At 36.9% G+C, this 18816-nt stretch overlaps 3 protein-coding genes across 4 annotated transcripts; 2 read left to right on the forward strand and 1 right to left on the reverse strand.

Moving 5' to 3' along the window:
* Nucleotides 1-379: 379 nt before the first annotated feature.
* LOC133823420 (DNA-3-methyladenine glycosylase) lies at nt 380-2296 on the forward strand. Its single transcript, XM_062256193.1, has 6 exons — nt 380-798; nt 936-1007; nt 1116-1239; nt 1511-1581; nt 1740-1797; nt 1888-2296. Exons 1-6 carry the CDS (start codon nt 559-561, stop codon nt 2049-2051), a joined length of 729 nt encoding a protein of 242 aa, XP_062112177.1. The 5' UTR covers nt 380-558; the 3' UTR covers nt 2052-2296.
* A 504-nt stretch (nt 2297-2800) lies between these two features.
* LOC133823419 (gamma-tubulin complex component 3) lies at nt 2801-6170 on the reverse strand. 2 transcript variants are annotated; one of them, XR_009888329.1, is made up of 3 exons: nt 3717-6168; nt 3167-3628; nt 2801-3061 (listed from the first exon to the last, which is right to left on the reverse strand). XR_009888329.1 is itself a non-coding variant. In XM_062256192.1 (3 exons), the coding sequence occupies exons 1-3, from the start codon at nt 5990-5992 to the stop codon at nt 2940-2942; spliced, it is 2517 nt and encodes an 838-aa protein (XP_062112176.1). In that variant the 5' UTR covers nt 5993-6170; the 3' UTR covers nt 2801-2939. The 2 variants fall into 2 exon arrangements, 1 of the variants encoding a protein (XP_062112176.1); XM_062256192.1 differs by having other exon boundaries at nt 3510-3628; nt 3717-6170.
* Nucleotides 6171-15268: 9098 nt separating this feature from the next.
* Nucleotides 15269-18655, forward strand: LOC133825400 (uncharacterized). The gene is made up of 4 exons (XM_062258352.1): nt 15269-15413; nt 15534-17993; nt 18153-18232; nt 18299-18655. Exons 1-4 carry the CDS (start codon nt 15269-15271, stop codon nt 18653-18655), a joined length of 3042 nt encoding a protein of 1013 aa, XP_062114336.1.
* The last annotated feature ends 161 nt before the right edge of the window (nt 18656-18816 follow it).

Here is an 18816-nt window from a genome sequence, read left to right on the forward strand (position 1 = left end):
TAAATTACTACTTTAGGTTTTTAATGGACGATTTTTATTATACTAACGAACTTCCTACATATTTTCGATAAATTATAAACAATTTAAAGTATAAAAAACAGAACCTAAACATAATTTTTCAAACGTAATGATACTTAAAAGTTTTAGAATAAAATTATTGTTTTAACATTCTAAATTATTCAAAAAAAAAATTGAAAACATAAACCAAATTTGATGTAACAACAATAAACACAATGGTATAAAAAAAAATTGAATTATATCTTATCCACACTTGTAATAATGTAATGGTTCACTATAATAACCACCATTATATTCTTGCCCTAAATTATATATGTCCAATAACTAGTCCCATCCTACGGTAGAATTCTCCAATAAAACATATTATGTGGCCGAGTAGACTTAAAAACAAAACAAAAGGAAAAAAATTCTCCAAATTTTATGTTTTTTATTTTTATATTTTATGAATTGATCTTATTACATTATATAGTATAGGTTTTCTTTTAGTTGTGTATCGGACATTGGTTGGGCTGAGACTGACTTTTTGGTTTGATCGCCGACATGAAAAGAACTTTACGATTCAAGCGAGTTGCAGCCAAACCTAAGAAACTCATTCCCATCCCCGCCGCCGACGAGATTCCGTCATCTGAGCGATTAGAAGCCGAGGCATTCTCAGAGCTATCCGTTGATAAAATACCGATATTGCCCTTTTCCTTCTTCCAAATTGACGCCCTAGACCTTGCCCCAGGATTGCTCGGAAAGTTTCTCAAGAGAGAAGACGTCGTTCTTCAGATCACCGAGGTCGTCATTATACGTTTTTCATTTTTCTGTTTGTTTCGTGAGAAAAAAAAATTAATGAAACCCATAACAAGTGTAAATTAAGGACTTTGGAGTTTTGGGTACTGTAAATTGGGTCTGTGACTGATTTTTTTTTTCAGGTAGAAGCTTATAGACCCAATGATTCAGCTTGTCATGGTCGATTTGGCATTACAGCAAGAACAGCCCCTGTTGTAAGAATTGAATTTAATATTTGTTTGAAAAAAAAAAGATAATATATTTTGTAGTGGATTTTGATAAAGTGAGGGACCCAAATTGAGGAAACTTTCCAATGGTGACAGTTTGGAGCAGGTGGGCATGCCTATGTCTATCTTTGTTATGGCCTTCATTCAATGCTCAATGTTGTAGCTGACAAGGAAGGTGTTGGAGCTGCCGTTTTGATTCGTTCTTGTGCTCCAATTACTGGTAAGAAATCTTGCCCAACTCAACTCCACTTTCAGAGGGAGAAAAAAAATTCCAGTTTGTCAAAATGACAATCTTAGAAAGTGAATTTGGCAAAATAACATTCTTTTGTAGTTTGCAGCAAAATGTTTCTTTTTGTAGGCATTTGATAAGCTTGGTAGAATTGTTTGACAAACTTCTCTTAATAGGGTTTATTTCTGGGAAGGATAGAAGAGAGAGATAATTTTTTTATGTCAAAAGAGTATCATATAATGCCGCGATAAAATGATTGCAGGAATGGAGATCATTCAGCAGCGTCGAGGTCAAAAGACCGATAAGCCTGTTCTTCTTAGTGGACCTGGAAAGGTTAGTGTGTTCTCTTCTTTCTTTTTTAATTTTCATGGTGTTTGAATTGGAAACTATAATGCAAATGTAACAGTCATGAGAACTAACTTCTTGTTTTATTTAGCATTCAAATTAGTCATAAATGCAATCATTATGAACATGTACTTATCTTTATTTAGGTTGGGCAAGCACTGGGTCTTACAACGGAATGGTCCAACCATCCCCTCTTCATTGCTGGTATATTTTTAGCCAAATATGATTACTAACTTGCAGAATCAGTACAACTATGAGTTCTGAAATAAGTTATTCGGTTTGGGGTTCGGCCAGGTGGATTGGAAATTTTGGATGGTCCAGAGCCTGAAAAGATTTTGGTTGGTCCACGTGTTGGCATTGATTATGCTTTGCCAGAGCATGTAAATGCACTGTGGAGATTTGCTATTGCTGGTACCCCTTGGATAAGTGCTCCTAAAAGCACACTCAAGCCCCCGTAACACACTAACAGGGTTTCTTTTGCCCTTTTTTGCGAGGGAAATTCATGGATGGTATCTTATCCTGCAACTTAATTGTGAAATATGACAGATTTTATAAGCCCTTATTTGAATAGCACAGGGTTTCATAATCCAACATTGTAAATACAAGAAAATCTACTCATGCAATGCTGCCTTGTAATGAATTGTGAAGCGTGGAACAGTTTTAAGCTCGTCATTGAATAGCGATATACTCATGCAACACTTCATCTACCCATGCAACACTATAGGCCCTTTTAATGATTTCACTATCATCTACTCATGCAACACTGCAGGTTCAGGCTCGAGCCATTGTTCTCTCTTTAAAGAAAGTATAAACAAGTTACTCATATGATATTGTCGCTAATCCTATACTTGTGCAAGTTACAAATAGGCTCAACCAAAAATACCAATAGGAAAAATGATTTCATTTTTTTTAAAGATTGAAAATTTTTCCATCACCAAGTGCCGGTGTCCTTAATAAAATCATTATAACAGGTAATAAATATAGTAATCCATATACCATATGGCTCCAGATTGGCAAAAGGAATACAATTTAACCAGCCTCCAAGCTAGAGCATGGTTAACCTGCTCAGTATCTTTAGCAATCCACATGATAATTTAATTGTAATTACAGTAAGGTTCTTGAATGGTGTGACCATCTAAGCGTATGCTACATTACTACATTCAAAGTTACACGAGGGCTTTAATCGACTGCTAATACCAACACAAAGTGGATGAAAATAAGAGATGAGAATGAATGCAATAAGATAGCACACAATGCTTATCATTTATCCAACACAGAACTATAGTACAAATATACAAGCTCTGAATGGACAGCTTGCAAAGCCGCAAGAAATCAACAACAAACCATTAGAACATCAGATACCATACGTGTATACTGTGACCCTTCAAACCCAGATCTAAAAGGTAAAAATGTACCTTTGTGTCAACTGAACTCTCACACTTGAACATCAGAAAGAAGCAAACACTGCCTGGAAGAGTTCAGAAAAGTAAGTATTAAAAACGTGAAGGTGAAATGATGTCTAAAAATTAACTGGTATAAGAAAATTAAAAAAAGAAAAAGAAAAATCTGGTACCTAAAGTTGAGCAAAAAAAAAAAAAACTAGTAGGTCATGATGTCAGCCAGCCAATGAATGATTATTGAGCCACACAAACAGGGGCAATTCCAAATTTGGATTGCCTGTTCTTAATTCAACCTGTCAACATATTTGTTTCAACTCAAAACTAATGACATATTTCCTGTGCATTAGCTACTGGGATGCATCCGACTGTAAAATTCAGTGAAGTCAAGCCTGAACAACAGGAATTTTAAATCTACATGTTGCTGAACAGGCAACTGAGAAATGAAATTTTCAAGCAACGAGGAATATTCTTTGGATATTGCATTAAGATCTTGCCCCATGTTCCGAAGAAACTCACTGGCTCGTTGAGTGAGGGCCTTCCTACCATCAGTAATCCAGGATCCAGGCTCTGAAGATTTATCACTTGTTTTCTTTCTCGATCTATTCTTGTCTTGAGAGGGTAAAGAAGATTCCACTCTGCAGCAACAGGAACTTGTTAGTAATGCAAATGCACATCAATGAAAGGGCTCTGAAATATACGATGTTGAAACAGAAAGACAAATACCTTGCTTGCAACTCATGAATCCCTTCATATAACCTATCAGCGTGGCTTCGGAACCGTAATATAAGATCAAACAAGACAAAAAGAGACTTGTAAAGTGTTTGCGAACGTTCACCAAGGAGAGATTTCTCAACAATTGAATTGAGATACTTTTCATGTGCAGCAAGCAGATCATCAAGATCCTTAGCTACCTCCATTTCATTTGATAGAGTGGACCAAGAAACCTCTAAGACTTCAAACATGATGTAATACTGCAAGTTTGTAACAAAATGGTTCATCTCATCCCAAAGAACTTGGCATCGCCTCAAAGTTGACAGCAGCTGCATGTTAACCGTATGCTGCAGCTTATTGAAGGAATTGGAAGTGATACAATTTGGTTTCATAGTCTTCCAAGTTCCAATAAGAGCATGTTCTACTCGTCGAAGCTTCCATAGGAAATTAAATATTCTTAAATACTTCGCCATGACAGACTCAGTAAATATAGTATCTAAAGGAACTCTTGCATCATATTCTAATGAAAACACATCCCATCCCCTATCTCCCATTCCATGAGGCATCATCTTTACCCTCAACCTATCCAATATATCAGGATCGTCATATTGAGCATTAGATGCACGGATTGCAGTTTCCAGCAACCCAGCAAGCTGGAAAGAGCTAATTGTGTTAGCTGGCTCAGAGAGTTCAGGTCCAACTATATCCATCAAGTACTGAACAAAATCACCTTGTCCAAGAAGTAAATACCGCTTTATAGCAAGGCAATGCTCTTTAAACTTATAACGGTTGTACATAACATCCAACAAATGCTTATCAATCCTCTTTGCTGCTTCGTCAACTAAGGATTCAAGAGCATCAGTTTCACCATATCCAAGACCCCCTCTTCTTGTTGAGGTCCCAGCAGCGGCTGCAGCTTCAGTTGCAGCTTCAGCCCAGAAACGATCATCACAACAGACACGAAGAAAATTAATAGACTTTCCAGTCCTTAAAATGCGTTGTGCAAGAGACTGTGGGATGAAAGAAGGAAGCATTCCTGCGTGGAGCATGTAACCTTCCCTCCAAAGGGACTCAGCTTTTACTGGCTGACCTACAACAAAGAATTCTGCAAAAATATCCTCCAGTTCCCCTTCCAAAACCCAGCTCCTCACCATTTCGAAAAGTGGAGAGCAAACCCGCCTGAGCAAACGCCTCATGAACTCCTGCACCATTGGATCACCATGCTGCGCATGCAAGTGAATAGCCCCAGCCATTGCCCCACCTTTCAGAACCTTGCACTTGTCCACTAAAACAGCCATTAACCTCATTTTCACCATTGGCTCAGCAAACCAAACTGATAATCTCCTTAAAGAGAGATAATTCCCTGAAGCAGCCGAATCCGAAACCAAAGGAATCGGATTCATCGACTGTGACTCAAGTACTGCCAACAACTTATAGTAGTCTGAAAGCTGGTCTTGCAATGCAGCACAAAAGGCCTGCCCAACTGTTCCCACATCTTCAGCCGGAAACCGATCCATACTCTCTTGAATATACCCTTTTACCTTCCTAAACAACCACCCTAATTCACAAAGCTTTCGAACCATTATCCGACTAGCTCTGGGAACCTTTATCGAATCCAATAAAACATACCCATCAGAATTGGTATCAAGCTTCACATAACTCCCATCAATTCCTTGACAAGCATAAAGCACATCTCTCACCAAAACTTCTTCGGAAATCTCATTTTCTTCTTTCAACAAATTCGCAAACTCCCTAAACGCAATCTCTCTCAGATTCTCCGGGTCTTTGGAGACCAACAAAACCCCATTATTCCAACCCTTCTCCTTGCTGCCTCTTCTACGGGAAACCCTTAAATCGTTACCCAATTCGGTATCGTTAAACGCAAGATTGGGCAGTAAAACCGACGAAGAATCCAACTGGGTCGTCGTGTTCTTCCGATCCTTGGATATAATATCAAGCAAATGAAGAACTGCCCACTTGTTATTAACGCTTCCTGGCCCGGTTTTGGATTCGAATTTGATGTAAAGCTCGGAAAAAGTGAGGGCCTGGGAAGACTTACCTTGATTAGCGAATCGGCGCTTGATGGACTCAGCAATGGCAGCCGAGTCGGGAGCAATGGAGGGCCTCAATCGAGCGGAGAGTATTCGAACGGCATAACGGAGATACTTCTGGAAAGTGGGTGAGCTAGAGGTGAGTTGTTGAGAACCGGAGATGGGGTTTCGGGAAAGTAGACGAAGAACGAGCTCTTTGATCAGATCTGCTACCTTCTGCTGATCTTCTTCTTCCATTGTGTTCAGTGGGGTTTAAAGGAGTGAGTCGAGTTTTGAAGATTTTAAAAAATTTGGAAGAAGAAGAGTGAGTAAGGGAGTCTGGGAGTGAGCGAGTGAGTGTTTGAGGGTCCGTTGTTGGTGTGTGCCAAAATGAAAATGGGCGAGTTTTTTATTTTTTATCTCTGGAACTGGAACTGAAAAAAGATATATGAGTACGAGATTTTGGTTTAAAAAGCTTAAAACTTGTTTTTTTTTTCTTTCAAAAATATTTATTTATGGTTTATTTGTTAGTTATTTGTGTGTTTAATCCTTTTTCTTTTTGGAAAATTAATTTATTTCTGTTAAAAAAAACTCATGAGAATAGTATGTCTCTATTACAATTTTTTAGCTCTTAATTAAATTTTTTATTTGAGTCAATAATTTTATTTTTAAATATAAAAGTTAAAAAAATTACATATTATGCATTTTTCAAATTTTTATAGGTTTTAATTTTATTCATTTTTTTCTATTATTTGAATAATTTTTAGTTCTACTTTTTAACATTAAAAATTTTAAATAAATTATTTTTATTATTTTAATTAAATTTATAATTTTTTTAGTTCTTAAAATTAGTTTGTTTTCTTTTACTTTATAATTTATTTATTTATTTTAATAATGTTTAATTATACTATTTAATAATGTCTAGCACATGGTTTTTTAACAAATTTGTTAAGGCTTTTTTTTTAAAATACAAATTTGTTGAGTTTAAAGACGTATTTGCATCAAAATGGAAAGTTACTGTTATCCCCAAAAATGGAGATTGATGACGTGGCAATAGAGGTGACAAATGGCAGTACATGGTCCGTAAAAGACACATTAAATAGTCAATAAATACATTGACTCATCAGAGTTGTGATAAAGTGACCCGGTAGACTGATGAAGAGTTTTGACTGCTGGAGAGTGTCACGTCCAAGCCAAGTACATCCGAGGAGTAGTCCAAGTGCCCGGTCGGACCTTGGTCCGATGAAAGGCCAAGGTGAGGTCGGACCTTGGTCTGAGGAGAGCCAAAGGGACCTTGGTCCGAGGAGAGCCAAAGGGACCTTGGTCCAAGGAAAGCCCAAGGGACCTTGGTCCGAGGAGAACCCAAGAGAGTGGTCCGAGGAGAGCCAAAGGGACCTTGGTCCGAGGAGAGCCCAAGGGACCTTGGTCCGAGGAGAACCCAAGAGAGTGGTCCGAGGAGAGCCCAAGGTGGGGTGGTCGGATCTTGGTCCGAAGAGAGGAGAGTGCCATGTTAGAGGAGAAACATGGCATGCTAGGGGAGAGTGCCATGTTAGAGGAGAAACATGGCATGCTAGGGGAGAGTGCCATGTTAGAGGAGAAACATGGCATGCTAGAGGAGAGTGCCATGTTAGAGGAGAGATATGGCATGCTAGAGGAGAGTGCCATGTTAGAGAAGAGGAGTGCATGTCCTACCAGCAAATGCATGTCCTACCAGCAATTGTACGTCCTACCAGCAAGCGCATGTCCTACCAGCACTTGCATATGTCAAGCATGCATGTATCCGACCAGCTCTTGCATGAATGGTTAGTAGGAGATATGGGTCGACCACATAGAGAGGACTAAGTCAAGATTCCCAGAAACGGCTTCAACAAGAACCGGTCTTGGCACGTGCGGGAATCTCTCATTCTTCCCACAAATTGGGGGTTTTGTTACATTTTAAATGTTTTTTGTAATTTAAATATAATAAATATAATAAAATATCCCTATTCTAGGGGATATCAGATATATGATCCTAAGCATATAAATATGTGGCTTATGGGATTAGAAATGGGCTTCTTCTTCTTTTTAGACTTTTTGGGAAAATTTGGGTCTGAGTATTCTAGAGAGAGAAAGTGCTGGTATTTGAAAGAATTCTTGTATTTTTGCAATCTGTACTGAAGAAACTCAGTTGGCTCAGTCCATCTGATCTTGAGTACAGATCTATAATCACAACTCTAAGTGGATTAGGCTATTACCGACTGATCGGGGCTGAACCACTATAAAAATCTTGTGTGTTATTTACTTTTCTTAATAAAACTGTCTATGTCGTTTAAATTCTCTTGAAGGTTTATCGTTTTTGACGTTCTCACGTCGTTGGCTAAAAACACGGTTAACAGTTACCAACTTGTAAAAAAAAATGACAAATTTACTAAGACATATGTTGAACGAAAAAAATAATAAAAAAAATATAATAATATATATTATTAAATGTATTATTATAAAAAATGGTATAGTCAAATTAGTGGAGATGAATATTTCTACTTTTCTCTCCACCTTCCCACGTTCCACTCTCACCACTCTTCACATAACGTAAAATAGAGTTTATAAAATGGGAAGTAAATCAGACAAAGAAAGAGAAAAAGGAAGAAGAAGAAAACTCTGTGAAAATTACAAGAGAGAAACTAAGAAAAAAATACTAAGTGTTAAGATTTTCATCTTCAAGAATTCTACAAAGTAAGTACTAGGGCTTGCCCCTATTATTTTTTCTTGGTATTTCAAACATATTTTCTTCTCCACTGATTTTCTTCTTTTGTCTTTGATCCACTTAGACCTAGGTTATATAGGCCTACAAAAGGTCTGCAAAAGTGAGATATAACCAAAGGGAAAAGAAGAAATCTTGATTTCTCTATGTTGTTATGCTGTCTAATTTCTCCCAAAATATTTCTCCCAAAATCAAAGATGATTCTCTATTATTCATGGTCCACTTTGACCTAGGCTTTGTAAGCAACAAAAGGTTTCCAAAAAGTGAGATATAGTCATGGATAATATGATAAATCATAAAATTCACATTTGATTATACTGTCAAAATTTTCTTAAAATATAAATTTTACTAAAGATTAACATCATAAAAGAAAAAATCAAAACTTGCTAAAATCCAATACCCCAAAAGAAATGTACTCTTGCTAAAAAAAAAAGAAGGAAAGAAAGAGACATATTTAATATGCCGAATATGCAGAAACATCACTGAAGGCATATTTATGTTTACACAGCAAAGCTTAATCTTATGAAGAAGAATTAAAGTCATGCTAAGTCAACATAATGATATTAATGGTTTACTGACAGAATAAAGTTTTTTTTTCAACAAACATATAAAAGTTTGTACACATATATATGTATTTAGCAAAGGATAACATGGGCTAAAAAAAATGGGTCATGAAATGCTACCATAAAGCTAAATATAAATGCTTAGAAATTCGTTTTGAGAAATCTAATTATTCTATTAATCTTCAACTCTTACTATATGTATATGCATATATTTTCAAATAAAAATATTGATGATCAATATATGAATATAGCCAAAGAAAATATGGCTAATCATCTGCGCAAAATATATGCGGATAAGATATATGATATATATATATGTATATATATAAGATCAAATCAAAATGAATAGAATATTTCGGGTCTTACAATATTGGAGACTGTTTACAGTCTAAAGCCTAATTTTTGAAAGTAAAAGTCTACCAATAAGGTTAAGATTCTTTTGTGTATGCAGTTTTTAATGGCAAGTTCACAGTGTAATCTCCTACTAAATTTATTATTTGGAGATTTCAAAAACTCATACTCATATACATATATATCATATATATATAAACGAAAATTTTGGTTACCAAAACTGAAAAAGAAAACTTTGTTGAAGATGACTCCTTAAATTAAGAAATATATGGCAGTTGAAGATGGATAATTGCTACAAATAAACCTTCGTCGTCTCCTAAAGAAAGATATATAAGAGATTAAAACTATAAAATTGTTTATGATATAAACAGTCAAGGAGAACAAATATACATACCCAAATATATGCTTCATTTTCTTCTCAAAATTAAACAATGTCTCTCTTTTGAGAACTTTGAAGAATGCATTATGTTGAGTATGGTAGAAGGTTTAAATAGACAAAAGATGATATCGTAATTATATTTCAAATTCAAATTCAAACTGAATTTTAGAATATAAAATAATGATATTATCTTATAAATATCTATATCAGATTTTATCACAAATGTTAAATTCAAATCTCTAAAATTAAATTTGAATTTTAGTATATAGATATTATCTGATATTAAATTTAATTATTCACTACCAAATTTTTGGAATAATTAAATTAACAGATTCTAGAATCTGTCAAAATTAGTTTTGATCTCTTTATTTTATAAAAACAATTTTCTATAAATAAAGATTTCAACATAAAACAAAATTCTAAAATCATATCAAATGATAAAAAGAATTTTAAACAAGAGGTCTTTTACCTAAAATTTTTCAAAACATCACAAAAGATTGCTTTGAACTACGTTTAACTTTATTCCTGCAAAGGATACGTAGGCAACTTAGTTATTAAAACTAAGTGCAGTCACATGAACCACAAATTCCCAAAATTCTCAGATATCAAACACAATACTCAAAATTCCATAAAAGGTCATTCACTTCGGAATTTTTCATAACTTCTAAAACATTAAATGATTCCATGATATGGTCATCTACCAGAATTTCATAAATTTCTAAAAATACCATGAATTCCTATGAATGGTCATTTACCGAAATTCCTCCACTCATTTCCCAAAATATCTATCTAGAACTACAAGTGACTTGATCCTTCATAAAAAAAGGTATGTAGGCAGCTCAGTCAGTCAAATTTATTGAGTGCAGTCGCAATTCCAAATTCCTCAAAATTTTCCCAAAATTATACATGTACTTAATATCATCATAATTGGAATCAAAATGTTTTCCTTTAAATAAAAAGGGTAGTAATTAAGAGGTTATTCTTATAATCTTGGATGGGTTGAACTTAAATTAATAAACTCTTATGCTATAAAATTGGCATAGGTGAAATTGTGTTTGGCATTAATTTTAATATGTAAAATTTGAAATTTTTGTCTACATGATTTTTGGCACGCTCGGTGGGACCCATTCTCCTTTTCATCTCCAAATATGATGATTTTACAAAATCAAAATTTTAGTGCTAATATTTTTGTTTATATCACAGGAGGAAAATGGCACCACAAGTTACAGTTTACTTCCATCGGTTACCAACTGTCGGCACTAACAATGGACAGAAGCCGAGGAAGAATCAGATTTTGGCCTCATTCTCTATTGGCAGGGTGCCTATCACTTACAGTGTACCCAAACCAATGTTGAACTTGAAAACCACCACAGAAGCTCGGGAAGCCTTTAAAGGCAAGGTTACTAGAGGCACCACCAAAACTCAGGAAGCCTTGAAAGGCAAGGCAGCTAAAGGTTTCAAAAAGAGGCAAAATCGCTCCATCAAAAGAAACAACACCAAAATTGCGAAAGCTTCTGCACCATTTCTTTCTGAGGTAGTCAAATCTACCAAAGAAAAATCACTACCAATCAGGGGTTACTCAGTTAACCATCAAAGGGAAGTGAATCAACAATCTGTTCAGATTATGATCAGTTCTATCCCTATCAACTTGCCCATAGTGGCGTCTGTGATGGTCACTTCGGTCGTGGATGAAGAAATTGCACCAACTCCCCAAACTTTAAGGATCACCAAGGCAACAACATCCTCATCTACACCAAGTACTCCCAAAACATCAAAGTTAGTAAAAGGTGACTCTATTATGCCTAAAGTTGGAATACTGGCAAAATCTGCACAGTCAGAAATTCTAACAAAAAGCTCATAAAGTCATCAAAGACAGCAACAACCACTCGTGGAAGAGACTAGGCATCCGTTGGATCACCTGAAATTAGATGGAGGATTGAAGACACTTTCCTCTTTCCCAAAGAGGGCTAGAAGTTCACATTCACGATTCCCTAAAGAAAACCCTTGCTCGTTCTTCAACAAAAGAGAAGGATGGTTAACAACTCAGAAGGGACAAAGTGAGTGGGTATTTCTTCCGGGGTACCGGCCCACAAGAGTTCAACAAAATAGCGAGTCTACGCCCTACACGGGACCTATAACTCGTGCAAGAGCTCGTACTATAAGCAAAGCGGGTACTGAAACACCTTTAAAATCCTCGACTCAAGAAGTGGGAAGTTGTATGTCAGAAGCGTCCATGAATGATACTTATTTCAGTAATCAAGAAAAGGTGATTCCCAATAAGCTCATTTCCCAATTTGAAGCACTAACAATCGGTAATGATAAAAATATGCCAGTATTAGTAACTGGGGCAATGAGTCCAGTAGAGGAAGTGCAAGAGCTTCACAAGCAATTAGCAGAAAGAGACGAGGAAGTTGTTTGACTTTCTACACAATTAGCACAACAAGCTAATGTTAATGCATCAAAACAAAAAGAGGTTGAAGTTGGGAAAAATTCTTCATCCTCAATACCTCAGCCAGCCAGTATGCAACATCCGCCAATCAGTGTACAATCATCACCAGCTGGCGCGCAACCATCATCAGATCTAAAAACTTGGATCATGGAAAGAATTCGAGAGTACCAGGCTGCAACAAGCATGCTTATCCTTGGATACCACAAACCTTATCCGGCCTATTATGATCAAATTTCGTTTCCAACAAACTACATCAGACAAAAATTTGAAAAGTTTGATGGAATCGAAGGGTCTCCCCATGAACATCTGGCATATTTCACCTCTGCGTGCGGTGAATCTGCTCAGTCAGATGCACTTTTGATCAGATAATTTGTGCAATCACTAAAGGGAGTAGCCTTTACATGGTATACCCAACTTCCACCAGGGTCCATAAATATCTGGGATGATATGCAAAAGGCCTTTTTAGCACAATTTGTCAGTTCAAGAAAGGCGATAAACATCCATGATCTGGTGGAAACCAAACAAAGGCCTAATAAAAATGTAAACGAATTCATTACAAGATGGAGAAGTCTCAATCTCCAATGTTCGGAAAGGCTATCGGAACAGGCTGCAGTTTCAATGTGTGCTAGGAACCTCAACCTCGAGGTGGCCACTTTCTTTGGCACAACAGAGCCTAAAACCTTTAATGAGCTAGTATCAAAAGCATGTAATGTGAAGATTCAAATTGCTCGACAAAAGGGCAGCTTACAAAAGTCCTACCCAAAAATTGACAACAAAAGGGCACCGAAGAAAGGGGAGTCAATGGCCACCTTTGTTAATGCTGACAATAATAAGGATAGGGGAAAACGCGAGAGCCACCAAAGAAGTTAACTCTCAAAGAAAGAAAAGAAGTCAAATATTCATTTGATGATGAAGATGTTGAACAAATTTTTGATGAGTTAATAAATTCCAAAGCTATTAAGCTCCCTGAGCCTAAAAGACCTAATGAAGTCAACAAGATTAATGATCCAAATTATTGTTGATATCACAGAATTGCCAGCCATCCAATGAAGGACTGTTATGTCCTCAAAAACATTATTGAAGCCATGATTAAAAGGAAAGAGATTGAGATAGACTATTATTTTGCAAAAGCAACTTCAAATGCAACTTCATTAATTGAAAATGACCAACTATTACATAGAGATGTAATTTTTGTAGCATTTGAAGTTGATAAAGAAGTCACGATAGTTCAAGCTCATTCCGAGATGCCAAAGTTAGGAAATCCAAATATTCCTACTTTGTATGAACTTATGACGGAACCAAATCCGAAGTTGTGGGATGACTGGTCCGATAGTGAAGAAGAGTTAGAGAGTACGTGGCAGACGTGTACTCGAAGAAAATCTACTAAAGTTCAAGGTTCATCTTTAACAAAAAATATTTCCTCTGAAAGTTCTGGAGTCAAATTATGGGGCAAAGCGAGACCAAAGAAGAGCGACAAAAAGAAAAAGGCCAAAAAACAAAGGCATGTCCATAAAGATGATGAACAAGAGCAAAGAAGAAATTTCATAACTCTAGAAGAGTTCATGCCAGAGAAGCTTCGTAAAATGACTATCACTCATAATGAGGATGAAGTGTTGAGTTTTTGTATGGCTATACTTGCAGAAGAAAATCATAATTCTGCCTTATTGGAAAATGAAACTGAGGTAGATGAGATTACTTTGCAAGACATGCGCAGGAAAATCGTTGCAAAGAAGGCAAAAGAAGCAAAAGAGCTTGAAAAAGCTAAGCAGGACATTCAATTCGGAAAACCTTCATCCTCGATCAATAAGGAAATATGCATTGATAGTCGCCAAAGTAAAGGTAATGGTGAACACGAGATGACGCGAGCAAAATATGACATATTGGCTCATTTAAAATGCATCCCTGCTCTTTTGAGTGTCTACGATGCTTTACAAATATCTCCTGAGCATAAAAATGCTCTTGTTGTTGCACTAATGATCCCTGAATTTTATACGGAACAGATAGAGCCAATTAAACCTGCGTCACTTGAGGGAAATGCTTCTTGTATGTCATGCATTACTTTTGATGATGAAGATCGTCAATTGGGAGCCACTTTACATAATCGACCTCTCTACGTGACAGGTATGATCGCCAATATTCGCGTAAGTCGCATCATGTTGGATTGTGGGTCAGCTGTTAATGTACTTCCTGTAAAAACTTTGAAAGATGTTGGTTTGCAACCACGTCAATTATCTCCATCATCATTAACAATCCAAGGATTCAACCAAGTTGGAGAAAAAGTAAGGGGAAGTATCACATTAAAAGTGGAATTAGGCGAATTAAAGTCTGAGGCCGTATTTCATGTTATTGACTCTGACACATCCTATAACGTGTTGTTAGGGCGACCCTGGCTTCATGAATATAGAGTCATTCCTTCAACACTTCACCAATGCTTCAAGTTTTTCAAAGGAGGAAAAGTTAAAATGGTTAATGCAGACCCAAATCCCTTTTATGGGGAACAAGTGAATTATGCTGATGCAAAATTTTACAAGCCAGCTAATGTCACTATATTAAAAGGGAAACCTGAGGAAGCAAAATGTTGTCCCGAACTATTGGAAGGCTCAACCTTACAAAAATCCCTACAAATTAAACAATTATCCCCTATGAAAACTTCTCAAAAGGAAGAGGAGAATTTAAAGGCATCTTGCCAAAAAAGAATCTTTAAATATACTCCTAAAAGTCAACGGGGAATGGGGCAAAAAGCATTAACACCTATTGAAGATACAATGACAAACCTAATGACGAGTTTCACCTTACCATTACGAAAGATTGATCAGTCACTTCCCAATGGAAAAATGCAAATATCAATAACTTTTGGTTAAAATGGAAAAACAAACAAAAGGCCCATTACTCTTAGCAAAAGATCCTCGACTGCTGTAACTCCAAAAGCCTTCAAGATGGAAAAGAAAAAAATTCCATGTTAAGAAACAAAAACAAATCACAATTCATCAAAATAATGATTGTTTAAAGGCCTCATTCGAGCCTGATGAGTTAACAGAAGAGAAAAAGAAGGATGTTTCTTGGTGATGAAATAAGTACATCGGCCCCACGGGTGTCGGTATTCGAAAGACTCGAAGTAGGCACATCAACTCCACGAGTGTCAACATTTGAGAGGCTTGAATTTCCATCTATTTCTCAACCAAAGGCTTTCAGAAAGAGTAAGAAATGGCAGTTAAAACAAAAGAAACATTTGAAAATTACTTCTCACCAAAATGAGGGGTACGAAGCATAAGAGGATCAAGAAGATGTGGTGCAAGTTAACTATCTTTCTTTTGAAGAAAGTTTAGCTGTAGATGAAGAAAACTCAAGCTCAAATTCTTCAGAAGATTTTGTGGATATCATTCAACCGGCACCTCAGGAAATAGAAGACGGGGGGCAAGTAACAGATGATGATTTAACAGAACTCAATCTTGGTACCGAGGATGATCCAAAGCCTGTATTTGTCAGCTCGTTATTAAGTGAAGAGGAATTGCAAAAGTACAAACAATTCCTTTATGAATATAAAGATGTGTTTGCCTGGGGGTATCAAGATATGCCAAGCTTGGACCCAAATGTTGCGGTACATAGGTTGGCAGTATTAAAAGATGTTCCACCTGTGAAACAATCGCAAAGAAGAATTCGACCAGAGTTAATCTCAAAAATTGAAGCAGAAATCGACAAATTGATAAGAGTCGGCTTCATTCGAGAAGTTAAATACCCAACTTGGCTTGCAAACATTGTCCCTGTGTTAAAGAAAAATGGGCAAATTCGGATATGCGTGGATTATCGAGATCTAAACCGTGCCTGCCCAAAAGATGAATTCCCGCTTCCCACTACTGAATTGCTAGTAGATGCTACTACTGGATTTAATGCATTATCATTCATGGATGGGTTTTCTGGGTATAATCAAATCAAAATGGCACCTGAAGACGAAGAGCTCACTACTTTTCGAACACCAAAAGGCATTTATTGTTACACAGTTATGCCATTTGGGCTTAAAAATGCAGGGGCAACCTACCAAAGGGCAATGGCCACTGTCTTTGAAGACATGCTTCACAATACTATCGAATGTTATGTCGATGATTTGGTGGTGAAAACTAAAGAAAGGATAAATCATCTTGATGACTTAAGGCGAGTCTTTGATAGACTTAGAAAACATCAGCTCAAGATGAACCCTTTAAAATGTGCATTTGAGGTAACATCAGGAAAGTTCCTCGGATTCGTTGTTAGACATCGAGGAATTGAAATTGACCCCGCAAAAATAAAAGCGATTTTGGAAATGCCTCCCCCACACAACTTGTGTCAACTACGGGGACTGCAAGGAAGACTGGCTTATATCCGAAGGTTCATCTCAAACCTATCTAGTAGATGCCAACCTTTCACAAGACTAATGCAGAAAAATGTACCCTTCATATGGGATAAGGCATGCCAAAATGCTTTTGAAAGTATCAAGCAATACTTGTCACACCCACCAGTGTTGAGAGCTCCAATTTTGGGAAAGTCGTTGATATTGTATATCACAACATTAGATCGCTCCTTAGGAGCATTGCTGGCACAAAATAATGAGGATGGAAAGGAAGTCGCCCTTTACTATTTAAGTAGAACTTTGGCAGGGGCAGAACATAAATATCCTCCAATTGAAAAGGTGTGCTTGGCTTTAATTTTTGCCATTACAAAATTACGGCATTACTTACTCTCACACACTGTGACATTAGTGTCAAAAGCTGACCCTTTGAGGTACATTCTATCAAAACCTGTGTTGTCTGGACGATTGGAAAAATGGTCCATGATTTTGTCAGAGTTTGAAATCAACTTTGTCCCGCAAAAAGCAATAAAAGGACAAGCATTGGTTGATTTTCTGGCAATGTACCCGATTCCAGACAATATGGAGTTGCGGGAGGACCTTCCAGACGAGGAAGTTTTCACAATTGAAACACCATCTTGGCAACTTTACTTTGATGGGGCAGCAAAGAAGTGTGGGGCAGGTGCTGGTATTGTCTTTGTGACACCTTCTGGAGGACTGATACCTTACTCTTTTCACATTATGGCTATATGTACCAATAATGTAGCAGAATATGAAGCGTTAATAATTGGTCTCGAAATTGCACTCGAAATGCAAATACAATCATTGGAGGTATATGGCAATTCTCTTCTAATTATCAAACAAATTAATGGTGAGTTTGCAGTCAAGCATGAGGCTTTAATTCCTTATCATGAGAAGGCTAAGCATTTGATTGCTCAATTCCAAAATATCACGTTAAATCATGTCCCTAGGTCAAAAAATGGCAAAGCTGATGCTTTAGCTAAATTAGTTGCATCACTAACGCTTCCTGGTGAAAGGGATATTCAAATTACAATAGGAGAATGCCATTTGTTACCCCAAATCATAGATCGGAAAGAAGAAATAAGTACCATAAATTTGGTAACTTTCCGTGAAAATACAAACGACAATGACTGGCGCCAACCAATTATTAACTATATCCAAAAAGGAGTCTTGCCAGAAGACTTGAAAAGAAGAGTGGATGTAAAAAGAAGAGCTCTTCGGTTTGTCTTCCTCAGTGACACATTGTATAAGCATTCTTTTGATGGGATGTTGCTAAGATGTCTTTCAAAAGAAGAGGCGTCACATGCGCTTCAAGAAACTCATGCTGGTACATGTGGTGCACACCAAGCTAGCCCAAAACTGTCAGCTCAATTAAAGTGGTTGGGTTACTATTGGCCTACTATGGTTCAAGATGCGATTAATTTCGCCAAATGCTGTAAGTTATGCTAATTGCATGGAGATTTCATCCGCCAACCCCCTCAACCACTCCATCCTTCTATACTGTCATGGCCTTTCGAAACATGGGGAATGGACGTTATTGGTTCCTTTACACCACCTTCTTCCAAAGCCCACAAATGCATCCTGGCCATTACAGATTACTTCTCCAAATGGGCCGAAGCTATACCGTTAAAAGAAGTACGAGCAGAGGATGTCGCGGATTTTATAAGGACTCAGGTAATTTATCGATACGGGGTCCCTTCAAAAATTATCTCTGACAATGCCCTTTATTTCAAATGTAAGGCAATTGTCAAATTGATGGACAAGTACAAATTCAAGCACAGTTTTTCAGCTAGTTATAACCCGTCTTCAAATGGTCAAGCAGAAGCATTTAATAAGGTGTTATGCAAAATCATGAAGAAGACAGTGACAAAGAATAAAAGGGATTGGCACAAACGCCTTCCAGAAGCTTTGTGGGCTTATAGAACCACTATAAGAACTGGGACTGGTTGTACACCTTATAACTTGGTGTTTGGGTCTGAAGCAGTTTTACCTTTGGAGGTTCAAATACCTTCATTAAGAATTTCTACTCAACTAACGACCCCAGATGAAAATGTGCAAGTCCGTCTAGCTGAGCTTGAAGCATTAGATGAAAAATGACTTGCTATTCAACAAAAGTTCGAAATTTACCAAGCCCAGGTAGCTGGGGCATTCAACAGGAAAGTTAAATTCTGATATTTTTCAGTTGGAGACCTAGTGCTTACTGTAAAAAGACCTGTTGTCATAACTAGAAGGATGAAAGGAAAATTTGAGGCAAAATG

This window comes from Humulus lupulus, chromosome 3 (genome assembly GCF_963169125.1).
Source record: "Humulus lupulus chromosome 3, drHumLupu1.1, whole genome shotgun sequence".
NCBI lineage: Eukaryota > Viridiplantae > Streptophyta > Magnoliopsida > Rosales > Cannabaceae > Humulus > Humulus lupulus.

Coding starts and splice junctions, on each gene's coding strand:
- LOC133823420 (XM_062256193.1), top strand. CDS start 559: ATGAAAAGAACTTTACGATTCAAGCGAGTTGCAGCCAAACCTAAGAAA. Junction 1,240..1,510: donor TTCTTGTGCTCCAATTACTG/GTAAGAAATCTT, acceptor AAATGATTGCAG/GAATGGAGATCATTCAGCAG. Junction 1,798..1,887: donor CCATCCCCTCTTCATTGCTG/GTATATTTTTAG, acceptor GGGTTCGGCCAG/GTGGATTGGAAATTTTGGAT.
- LOC133823419 (XM_062256192.1), bottom strand. CDS start 5,992: ATGGAAGAAGAAGATCAGCAGAAGGTAGCAGATCTGATCAAAGAGCTC. Junction 3,629..3,716: donor ATTCATGAGTTGCAAGCAAG/GTATTTGTCTTT, acceptor CTGTTGCTGCAG/AGTGGAATCTTCTTTACCCT. Junction 3,062..3,509: donor GGCCCTCACTCAACGAGCCA/GTGAGTTTCTTC, acceptor GAACTCTTCCAG/GCAGTGTTTGCTTCTTTCTG.
- LOC133825400 (XM_062258352.1), top strand. CDS start 15,269: ATGTTTCTTGGTGATGAAATAAGTACATCGGCCCCACGGGTGTCGGTA. Junction 15,414..15,533: donor ACCAAAGGCTTTCAGAAAGA/GTAAGAAATGGC, acceptor TTTCTTTTGAAG/AAAGTTTAGCTGTAGATGAA. Junction 18,233..18,298: donor CGGATTTTATAAGGACTCAG/GTAATTTATCGA, acceptor TTCAAATGTAAG/GCAATTGTCAAATTGATGGA.